This window comes from Hyperolius riggenbachi, chromosome 1, assembly GCF_040937935.1.
Source record: "Hyperolius riggenbachi isolate aHypRig1 chromosome 1, aHypRig1.pri, whole genome shotgun sequence".
NCBI lineage: Eukaryota > Metazoa > Chordata > Amphibia > Anura > Hyperoliidae > Hyperolius > Hyperolius riggenbachi.
The window spans coordinates 185,433,071-185,445,718 of NC_090646.1; the positions used below are offsets into that span (position 1 = coordinate 185,433,071).

At 40.8% G+C, this 12,648-nt stretch overlaps 1 protein-coding gene across 4 annotated transcripts in view; it reads right to left on the reverse strand.

Annotated features, from left to right (window-relative positions):
* LOC137570407 (FHF complex subunit HOOK-interacting protein 1A-like) overlaps nt 1-12,648 on the reverse strand; it is a 411,883-nt gene that overhangs the window by 113,696 nt on the left and 285,539 nt on the right. For all 4 annotated transcript variants that reach the window (XM_068279087.1, XM_068279101.1, XM_068279085.1 and 1 more), the window contains one exon: nt 3,622-3,789. In XM_068279087.1, coding sequence (XP_068135188.1) covers nt 3,622-3,789 — 168 coding nt within the window. The remainder of the gene's footprint in view (nt 1-3,621; nt 3,790-12,648) is intronic.

Below are 12,648 nucleotides of genomic sequence, written 5' to 3' on the forward strand. Positions count from 1 at the left end.
ACCTTTACTGCTCTTTTTATTTTGCAATCCAATACTATCAAACTCAGAGAGAGAACAAAAATTCTGTATGTGTGTGTGTATGGCTATAGGGATTAATAGAAGGGGGGGGGGGGGGGTTGGTAATATTCTCAATAAGGGAATGAGAAAGTTTGGGCAACCTTTTTAATAGTCATGATTTTCCTGTATAAATCATTGGTTGTTGCGATAAAAAATGTCAGTTAAAAATATCATATAGAAGTCGCACACAGTGATATTTGAAAAGTGAAATGAAGTTTATTGGATTTACAGAAAGTGTGCAATAATTGTTTAAATATAATTAGGTAGGTGCATACATTTGGGAATTGTTGTCATTTTATTGATTACAAAACCTTTAGAACTAATTATTGGAACTCAAATTGGTTTGGTAATCTCAGTGACCCCTGACCTACATACACAGGTGAATCCAATTATGAGAAAGAGTATTTAAGAGGGTCAATTGTAAGTGTCCCTCCTCTTTTAATTTTCTCTGAAGAGTAGCAACATGGGGGTCTCAAAACAACTCTCAACTGACCTGAAGACAAAGATTGTTCACCATCATGGTTTAGGGGAAGAATACAGAAAGCTGTCTCAGAGATTTCAGCTGTCTGTTTCCACAGTTAGGAACATATTGAGAAAATGGAAGACCACAGGCTCAGTTCAAGTTAAGGCTCAAAGTGGCAGACCAAGAAAATCTCGGATAAACAGAAGTGACGAATGGTGAGAACAGTCAGAGTCAACCCACAGAACAGCACCAAAAACCTACAACCCTACAACATCATCTTGCTGCAGATGGAGTCACTGTGCATCGTTCAACCATCCAGCGCACTTTACACAAGCAGATGCTGTATGCGAGAGTGATGCATAGAAAGACTTTTCCCCACCCACAGCACAAACAGAGCCGCTTGAGGTATGATAAAGCACATTTGGACAAGCCAGCTTCATTTTGGAATAAGGTGCTGTAGACTGATGAAACTAAAATTGAGTTATTTGGGCATAACAAGGGGTGTTATGCATGGACTAAAAACAACACAGTTTTCAAAAAAAAAAAAAAACATCTGCTACCTACAGTAAAATATGGTGGTGGTTTCAGCATGGTGAGGGGCTATGTGGCCGGTGCAGGGACTGGGAATCTTGTCAAAGTTGAGGGACACATGGATTCCACTCAGTATCAGCAGATTCTGGAGACCAATGTCCAGGAATCAGTGACAAAGCTGAAGCTGTGCCAGGGCTGGACCTTTCAACAAGACCACAACCCTAAACACTGCTCAAAATCCACTAAGGCATTCATGCAAAAGAACAAGTACAATGTTCTGGAATGGCAATCTCAGTCCCCAGCCCTGATTATCATTGAAAATCTGTGGTGCGAGTTAAAGAGAGTTGTCCATGCTCGGAAGCCATCAAACCTGAATGAACTAGAGATGTTTTGTAAAGAGGAATGGTTCAAAATACCTTCAAGCAGAATCCAGACTCTCATTGGAACCTACAGGAAGCGTTTAGAGGCTGTAATTTCTGCAAAAGGAGGATCTACTAAATATTGATTTCATTTCTTTTTTGTGGTGCCCAAATTTATGCACCTGCCTAATTTAGTTTAAGTAATTATTGTACACTCTCTAAATCCAATACAATTCATTTCACTTCTTAAATATCACTATGTGTGTCTACTATATGATATATTTAACTGACATTTTTTATCATAACAACCAAAGATTTATACAGGAAAATCAGGACGATTAACAAGGTTGCCCAAACTTTCACATCCCACTGTATCTGTCTAAAGGTGCACGTTAACCATTTCAGCCCACAGGTTGTTTTCCCCTTATGATTTTTCCCGCCACCAATTAGGCTTTCTTTGGGTGGTACATTATACTAAGAATTATTTTATTCTAAATGCATTTTAATGGAAATAATAAGAACAAATTGGAAAAAATTCATTGTTTCCCAGTTTTCGGCTATTATAGTTTTAAAATTAAACCTTCTGTGGATAAAAGCCACACATTTTATTTGTCCTGTTTATTGCAACATTTAAATTTAAATCACTAGTACAATGTATGGTGATAATATTTTATTTGGAAATGAAGGTGCATTTTTTCAGTTTTACATCCATCCCTATTTACAAGTCCATAATTTAAAAATGATGTGCCCTCTTGTCATACATATTAAAAAAAAATTCAGTCCCTAATGCCTGTAGGTGTAATTTTACTATTTGGCCACAAGATGTCCTCACACAGGACTTCCTATAAGCGCACATTAAGTACGCTACATAGGAAGCAATGTGTTACTATGTACCTGAGGAAGGGACGCAGGCATCCATTGATGCCTGCGATGATGGTGGCCTGGAGGGGAGATGAATGAATGGGAACTTTGTTCCCATTCATTAATCTAACGATTAGCGGTGGTAAGTGGCTGAAATCGGTGAGTGGGAGGCAGCATGGCGGTTGTTTTTAACAATAATCACTGTTTTTTATCAAAAACAGTGATTATTCTCAGCGGACAAGAACGGATTGGCTCAGGGGACTTTTGTCCCTGCAGCCAATCCCCCGTTGCCGGCAATATTGCGATCATGGGCTTCTGCCCGCACAATCGCGCACACAGCCCCCCAGACTTGAGGGACGTGACTAGCGCATCCTTGCGGCTTTAGCAGCTGCCGCTGTGGACGTGAGGCTCACGTCCCAGCGGCAGTAATGGTTAAGGGCAGGGGCGTAGCAATAGGGGGTGCAGAGGTAGCAGCCGCATCGGGGCCCTTGGGCCAGAGGGGCCCCAAAGGGCCCTCCCTCAATTACAGTATTAGCTCTCTATTAGTCCTGTGCTCATAATAATCACTTCTAATAGATACTTTGATTAGTGGTAATCATTAACAAACTGTTCCCCATCCCCTTCTTGCACCTCTGACACTGTAGTTGCCATTGGCAGGTTTTGGTACGTCGTATCAATTGTTATGTATAGAGTGCTAGGGGGGCCCCATTGTAAAACTTGCATCGGGGCCCACAGCTTCATAGCTACGCCACTGGTTAAGGGTACCATTTTTACCAAACGATCATATTTTCAATAGGATTGTTCAGATCTTCAGAAGAGAGGGAATCATATTTAAACTATCCACACCGCTAAACAATCCAATTTGTAATCATATCTCCACCGGAAAGAATCTGCCAAGCGTAACAATCTATTCTTTATGGAAACAATCAATAATGTGATTGTTCAGGATCCATTGGACACATCAGCTTCTCAAGTTTTCATGCAATACAATCTGGATAGCCTGATTGAAAATACAATCATTCCAGCACAACCATGCTGGTACCTAGAGCTCCCATAAATAATTCCATCATTTCATCCATCCTGCCTATCCTGCAGTCATTATCAACTCAAATACGGTACTTACTAACCTGATTTCAACTTGTTTTCTTTTCAAAATTGAACCGTGTGTACCGGTTACTTCACACATGAAGCAACGTTGTATTGGATGACATCTTCACTCACTCACTTTCCAGTGTTACATTTTTTGTTTTTTTTTACCAGACAATAAATTTACAAAAGAATGATGGAACTAGCTGAGACTTCTGTGTTTGACAATTTGAGAACTGATGAAAAATAACAATAATAGTTTACCCGAAATGGTGTGTTAATGCGACTGACAAGCGTATCCAGGATTTGGACATTTTCATGCTGGTAAATGAGGACGAAGCGGAGAAATATCTTTAGTAAGGTTGGTTCTGAGACACTTCGCAGGAAGAGGTCCAAGTATGCAGTTGTTGTCATAACTTCTTCCACAGTAACCTGAAACATATCACCAATGGTCTGTTATTACAAACAGCAAAACATATTTTAAAGCTCTGAGTAGGAAAGAGTCAGAACTATTTTACTGCTAACAAACCATCATGAGGCCTCCTGCAGCACTGCTCCGCCTACCCACACACTCCCCCCTGGTGCCTGGGGGGCTATGGGAGCCCACACCTCCTCCCTTCCCCCTTGCAGAGTGCAGAGGCAGAGTGAACGCAGCAGAGCACTGTGAGCAATACTGCTCCCATTTTGTGGGGTCTCTTTTTCTCCACAGGAGTCCTGGCAGTCTCACTCTGTTGTATGCCTGGCTCCCAATGCAGGTCATGTAATCTGGAGCCAGAGGGGCAGCAAAGAGCAAGTGGCTGCTGGAAGGTGGAGGAGACAGGACACAAGGTGATCAGGTACAGTGTTCCACTGCTCTACTCTACATGTGGGTGGGGTGAGGAAGCAGGGATGGACCACTGATCGTGGTGATCGCAGAGGCTTTTGTTACAACCCTGCATTGCTCGTTATCCTTTGTGACATCTTTAAAAAAGGAATTGATTGAATTTATGCAAAGGGGTCTCAAATGACAATAAAAACCTGAGTACTGCTTGACATTTTTTTTTACATCAATAAAAACAAAAGTTTATTTTATACTGGCAGCAATAAAAATCTTCCCTCTTCTGCTCTAGCCATTAAGCATAGTTTTGATGATAGTTCAAACAATAATATGTGAAGATTTAAAATATACAAAATTGAAGCTGCAAAATTTATGCAAAGTACTGACAGTGGATGCCAGGGTTGTAAGGAGGTGGAGGGGATGGTTTTTGTAAGCAAACGGGGAGGTATTTTTGCTAATTGGCTGCACTTGCGGTCGGAGAGAGGCCCGCAAAGCCTCTGGGCCCCCCTGCGATGGCAGGGCTCACAGGGGTGATTGTTACGCCCATGGTAGATGCCAAAAAGTATCCATGTTTGACACAATGGTTCTTTTGGGTAAAGAGTTGATGAAGAAAATTCTACAAAATGCCCCCACTTGCAGCGGGCTAGATAGAAGACATACCAGTATTTTTTTTAAATAGAGCTACAGGTAAATTAAAAGTAATAACAATAGTAATAAAATCTTCAATACAATGTATAAGAAATCTCAGGCCAAATGGTGCCACTGCCAATATTATCAGAAGTCACAAGTATGTGAGTATTAGTACCTTAGGCATCAAAGCGAATAAGTATTTATGAACTATGCATGATGAGTATTAAGTAGGTTGATACTATCATGACAATTTATACAATTTTAAATACACTTATATTTGGGCTAGAGTGAAATGCACTAAAACTACCTTTTTCCTATGTCAGTTACAGTAGGCTGTAAAAATCTGAAGATCTGACAGATTTTGGACTAATCAATCTTCTTACAGGGGATTGTCTGGAATTCCTTTATTTACAAAAGCACTCCCTGGATATCATTGTAATAGTCTTTTCCAGTAAGTGATTTTACAAAGAATAAGAAGATAAGAAAATACTCAAAATCCCCCACAAGGAGAAGGACTAGTACAAAATCTGTCATCTCTTAAGCAGGCCATACACTGGCTCGATTCACGGCCGTTTCGACAGCAGATCCGATCCTGGGATCGGATCTGCTGCCAATGGCTTGCGCTAAACGCACCCGCCGATCCGATTCCCTCCCGAAATCGGATCGGACCGTCGATCGCGCCGTGCGGGAAATTACCCTCGATCGCCCGGCGGTAGGAGCGCGTCGCTTGCGGCGTACGATTCGGGCCCGATCCGAGCATGTATACATTACCTGAAGCTGGCTCCGGGGTCCTCTTCTCCTCGCTGCACCGCATTTCCGCATGTCCCAGTGTACGCTTATACTTCCTGTGTCACTCCGGTGACCAGGAAGTTGAAATAGAGGGCGCTCTATTTGAACTTCCTGGTCACGGAGTAACACAGGAAGCGCCGGGATGGAGCAAGAACAGCGGTGCGGTGCAGTGCGGAGAAGATGCCCGGGAGCCAGCCTCAGGTAATGTATACGGGGGGGGACAGGCGGCAGGAGCAGCTGAACAGATTGTGATCGGTTTCAGGCTGAAATCGATTCACAATCTGTTTGCAGTAAAGGCAGCCATACGATCCCTATCTGATCAGATTCGATCAGATAGGGATCTGTCAGCTGGTCGATCTAATGGCACATCGACCAGTGTATGGCCACCTTTACTCTATACATCCACACCATATGTAAAACCTTACACATCCTTCACTGACTGGAAATGGCACACCTCTTAAAGGGGAACTGAAGAGAGAGGTATATGGAGGCTGTCATGTTTATTTCCTTTTAATCAATACCAGTTGCCTGGCAGCCCTGCTGGTCTATTTCTCTGCAGTAGTATCTGATTAAAACCAGAAACAAGCATGCAGCTAGTCTTGTAAGATCAGACTTATAAGTCTGAACCACTGAAACACCTGATCTGCTGCATGCTTGTTCAGGGGCTATGGCTAATAGTATTAGAGGCAGAGGATCAGCAGGGCTGCCAGGCAACTGGTATTGTCTAAAAGGAAATAAACATGACAGCCTCCATATACCTCTCTCTTCAGTTCCCCTTTAACATTATGTCTCTTCATTGTTCAGCTGTAATGCCTGAGCTCCCACACAAGCCAAGCTACTGGGCAGCTGTTCAGGCCTCATAGTGCACACATAGCCCTCCTCTCTGCACTATGCTGGCTGTATGGAATGATTTGCCTCCAGTGTCACAGCCATCACAAACATGCACAATATGGTAGGGAAAACCATTATGTTCACCACAAACCATATATTATTATTATTATTATTATTTAGTATTTATATAGCGCCAACATATTACGCAGCGCTGTACAATGTATATATATATATCTTGTCACTACCTGTCCCTCAAAGGAGCTCACAATCTAATCCCTACCATTGCCATATGTCTATATTATGTAGTGTAAGTACTGTAGTCTAGGGCCACTTTTGTTAGGGGGAGCCAATTAACTTATCCGTATGTTTTTGGAATGTGGGAGGAAACCGGAGTGCCCGGAGGAAACCCACGCAGACACGGAGAGAACATACACACTCTTTGCAGATAGTGCCCTGGCTGGGATTTGAACCAGGGACCCAGCGCTGCAAGGCGATAGAGCTAACCACTACGCCACCGTGCTGCCTAATAGTGCCTATAAGTTTTCCTTCAGTCTGCCTACTGTTTGACATTATTCATGTGTGTTTAATATTGCACATGTTGCACTATTGTGTGATCAGGCAATTGGTGGTTTTTCTTAAACACTTTTACGCACATCTTAAATTGGTTAATTTGCAACATGTTTTTATTTGTGAACTATATAAACCTCCAACAGATGAATACCTTTACCCCTAGACCAGGTCAAGGGCGCAATGTACCTCAGTACACCCTCCCATATTTATTGCTGATTGACTGCGTACTGCATGGGAATGGCAGCAGCATCTGGATAATTACCTCCCAGGACAATGCTTTTTTCTATTGCCATTTCAAGAAGTAACTCGCTTAGCATGCTCTCAGCGGAGAGCTTCAGGAGAAATTCAGAGCAATGTTACTGTTATTTAAAGTTTGGTCCGCTGTGAAAAGCCTATGAGGGCAGATAAAAAATACTGTGGCAATAAAATAATCCCATTTAGTAGTACTATACAAAAATAGTAGACATCATTCGAATAAGTATTTTCAAAGCTCAACTGAGGAAAAGGGGTTATTGGTTTCTGAGGGGTTTATATTTAAAGGGAATATGAAGTGAAAATAAACTTGTGATATAATGAATTGTATGTGTAGTACAGCTAAGAAAAAGAACATTAGTAGCACAGATATGAGTCTCATATTGTTTCCAGTACAAGAAGAGTTAAGAAACTTCACTTGTTAGATATGCAAAAGAGCTTCTCTGATCTCTCCAACCAGTTTAGTCAGCTACAGTGTTGCTTTCTGAGGCACTTATACATCAAAGAAACAGTGAAAGACAGCTTCAGATAAGATTTTTACTGCAAGGAAGCTACATACAGTATAGTATACAGTACAGTATACTGCAAAAAGCTATATACAGTATCTGAAAATAAAAACATGAGACTCTTTTCTTTGCTACTAATGTTCTATTAATTATCTGTATTACGCATACAATTCATTATATCATAAGTTTGGGGGTTTTTCGCTTCAGTGTCACTTTAAAGAAAATATTAATAATATTTAAAGTACTTTTGCTGTACAGTGGATGATTTATGTGCAGGAATCCAAGTAGCTGTAAATATACATTCGCCAACATTGAGCTGCTTATGTATTTATACTGTATACTGTGTGGTCAAAGTCCGCTGTGTGTTTTCTCACTATCTGTGTTCTTTGCTGCATCTTTGCCCTGTCATCAGTTATTGCAGCGTACCTGTTAGCGCTGGCAAACTGTTTATCCCCATTAAATTAGACTTATTTTAGTCCTGGGTGTTAGAGAAATTGATGTTTCCATTATAGGAAAAAAAACTGAAGATTTGTGGATAGCTAGTACGTGTCATAGTGAATTGTATGAAATGTGTAAATGAATGTCATTGTAGGGCAGTGCTTGCATCAGCAACTTGCAACACCTTGTGCAACGCAAGTAATCCTTTTGACAGATAATGTATCTACCCAATGCATACACATCCTGATGTAGCTACAGTGTATTCAGGAACATTTGCTGTTGCTCTCAAATATTACCAATACTTTTATCTACTAACAGAAAAATTGGCAAAAACGTGACTTGCAAATGTGAAATGGCTGCACTTTTAGAGATGCTAAATCTAGTGTGCTGGCACAATTAACAATGTGCATTGCAACAAACCATTAGTAGTAAGTTTTACCCTACGTTCACAGTTGGCATTGTGTTGAGTTTCCTGTAAGGGCTCATTCACACTGGAGGAGTTTTTGGATTTTTTTAAGCGCCTGCGATTTTTCAAAACCACCCTGAAATCGCTTACACCATGCTATCCTATGCGCTAGTTCAGATTAGGGCGATCCATCCGCTTTCCGCTCAGAGAAGCGCTGCATGGACGATTTTCGGGGCGATTCTGCTACAGTGGAAGTTATAGAAAAAATGCAAAACGCTCACAAAATCACTTCGTGCAGTGATTTCGTTCGCGTTTTTAAAAATAAATACATTGTATTTATTCTTTTCCGGATCAAAGAGTTCACTTCCTGACTGACGTCAGGAAGTGAAAACACAGAATCGCTCTGCAAAAATGCCTACAAAAACGCTTACCAAAAACGTCCAACCAACAGAAATCGCCGGGAAGGGAAAAAAAGTTTCAAAAAAAGTCCAACGCTAACGTGATCGGAACGCAATGTGAACGAGGCCTAACAGCAGGAATGCAACTGAACGGGAAAGTGGTGCTGAACGCTATCCGCACTTTGCATCGCATACAGTCAATGAAAATTATGCTCCACTGCCACTGTTAATCCCCGTGTTTTGCGGTAATGGTTGCAGGACGCCGTTATACCGCACTCACCTCACTGCGAACATCACATAAGTGATGCATTGAAGCAGCTGTTATGCTGCACCGTAACGCACCACTGTGAACCTAGCCTAAACATATAAACTCAATGCAGTTCAATTCAAGAGCCAATTAACCTTGACTGCGTTTCTGCATTTTGGTTTTTTTTGGACGCACTCTGTGGCAGAAATGTAAATCCGAGCACTTTTTGGTATCCTTTAATAACCCTGCTAGTGACACCAGGATTAATAATTATGTCTGGTCTCCCACATTTTAACCTTTTTTTTGTACTTCCCTGTATTTTGTATCCTATATTCTCCTTCATTAAGGGTACGTTTCCACTAGAAGAATACAAATTTGCATGCAATTTCCCAGAATGGGAATGTGAATTAGCATACATATACGTGCATTTTTTACATGTGAATTGGCACATGTAATAGCTATTTTTTTGTTTTCTTTTCATTTTCAGTTGTATTGACATTAACAAAAACGCACGTGAAAATGCAGACAGAAAAGTATACTTGAAAACAAACATGAAAACACCATGCAGCATCCAAAATTGTGTTGCATACAGTGGAGATGATGAAATTGGTCAATGATTAGCCAATCATAATTGAAAGTGAGTACCAGTCATCAGGCTGAATTCACAGTATGGGTGTGTACACACATGCAATTTTGAATGGCCAATGCTTGCCCAGTTTTATCACTTACATACCACATGGGAATGGACTCATTTAGCCCGTCACTGGTCAAGGAACATTGGATGTGTGTATACACCCCCTATGTGCATTGTATTGCCATGTGTAAATGCACTGCCATTACAACTGAATGAGCATGTTCATATCTCTGCGCTGTAATAGATCACTTCATCCGAGCACACTTTCTACAGTGAGGTTCTGGATAATGCGCGCAAAACCACTCACGCTACATAAAAATCGTACTTGCTATTAAACTAATGTGTTAGTTTTAACTTGCAGAGTGTGTGCTGTGTTATGCACACATTATGGCACAGGATTTACATGTAGTGTGAAGTCATTTAGCCATTTCAGTATTTCGTTTTTAAACTGTTTACATAACACATTTTATAGAGAATCACACACCTAAGCTAATTTTCTATTCCTGTCTTTCATGACAAATACAACGTCTAAAGGGGGCCACACACTATACAATTTTTTAAATACCTGTTCAATACAAGAATTGTAATCAATTTTTTCTGACCGATTTTAACATTTCAAAAATATGACCAATGTACCACACACGTGTTCAGTTTTTCCCCAATTATGATAAAAATTATTGGAAACTCTGAGAATATTGCTAGGGTGTGTATATTAATAAAATGAAAAACACACACCATACAATCTTTAGGAAAATTTAAGAAAAATTTCCAGCATTCTAGATCGATAAAAATTGAAAAAAAAACAAACAAGCAGGAAATCCGATCTGATTTTTCAGTCGAATGACATTTCGGGAGATCCGATCATATTTATGGAAACGCAACACATAAGCAGCACAGGCAGTAGTGTAGCTTAGAGCTTTGAGCCCCAGTGGGAGTTTTACATTCGGCCCCCTCAAGTGCTCTATATACATAAAAATTAAGCTGCAGTGTCAGAGAGGTGTAGGCTGGGGAGAACAGTCTATTGATGGTTACAACTAATCAAAGCACATATAGAGGTGATCATTACCAGCTTAGCACCAATAAAGAGCTAATAAAGCGGTGGAAAGAGTCCCTACTGGGCTAGTCTGGTCCAGGGCCCCTGGTGCCGTCGCTACCTCTGCATCCCCTATTGCTACACCAAGCGTACAGTGAAGCAACCAGCAATAAAAAGTATGCTTCGCCGTTACTGTTAATGTGCGCAGTGCCTTACAATACCGCATACCATTACACCGCAACACACCCATGCACTGTATATGTCACGTTGTGCTCTGCATTATGCAGCAACGCACCGCTGTGAACGTAGCTCGAGGGCGTTTTCACATTACACAACACATGCAGAAACGCAGTTCCATACATGCGTTCCTGACGCGGCATGTACATTGCAGTACGTCATAACTGACAGCACCGCACACAGTATGAATGAGCACTTCATACTATTTCTATGCCCATGCAAGATATTACAAGCAATGTATTTTACACAAGCCCATAAGCAACATGGATTGCGGTATTACATTTCTCCTTAACTGCAAATAAGTGAAATTAATAACTTCTCTCACATCCCAAACAGGATTGCAGGCGAGAGCTGGATGCGGGATTAAGTCAAGCATTTCATATTTCGAGGCATGACGGCTCACTTTATTGAGGGCATATGGAGTGATTAGTTTAATCTCACAAACCTGGCTGGTGCTTGGCTGCTTATATGATGTAAGTGATATATTTGATCACTGAGCATTCCAGCACACCTCGGAGGTATAGCATCAATCACAGAAGACTTTTTAGGCTTGGCTTTGTAATCGAGAACTGCTTAACCTACTGATCTTTCTACGGCCCGTGTGAAGTGTGCAATTTTGGCATCTGCAATTTCCGTGAGTATAAAGAATTGTACAGACAGCAATAAAACACAAAGGATAAAATTGCTAGACTACTCCACGCTAATGGCTTGATCCTTGATTCCTCCGAACCTACAGGGATGCCTCATTACAAATTACTTCTAAAATTCTATAACTCATCAGTGCAAATGATTCCTTTGACTCGCACACCACAGCGCTGGCAGGCAACAGCCATAGAATACAGAAATATTATCAGGAGGACTAAAAGAAGACTGCAAATATCATGACCATCACTCAGGTTACAAGCAGGGCTTTTTCTGTTCATGACAGTTTTAGAAAATAGTAACTACTGTATATACAAACTTATATTGTCAGATAGTTTACAACATTACATAAAAATGGCCTGTATAATATTTATAAATGGTGTGGATAAAAAATATATTTTTGTACACTCACTCAACACACTGGCATTTTAACTATCATATATGTCGACTTACTACTGACTATTTTTAGGCTAGGTACCCACATAAAAAAATGTACCATTTTCCAGACAAGAAGAGTACAGCGCCCTGCGGGCAAACATATTTGTGAAGGATTCCAAACTCATTGAGACCTGCTAACACATAACCCCATATGTTTGCCTGAGGAAGCATTTAAATCCTGTAAAACGTGTTGCGAGTGGAGATTATCCCCAAAAAGTTTTTTTGGCTTTTGAAACAGACTGCTAGTACCTTCTATTCTGGGGGAAAGTCCACTGCTACCTCTTTAAACTGCAGCTTCACTGGGGCTTTTACATCCAGTGCAGTGTTGGTTATACATGAGCAGTTCAACATGCTGTACAATCAGGACAACCAGTGACACAAGTACCAATATATACAATTGATGTGTAGTTTAAATAACATCAC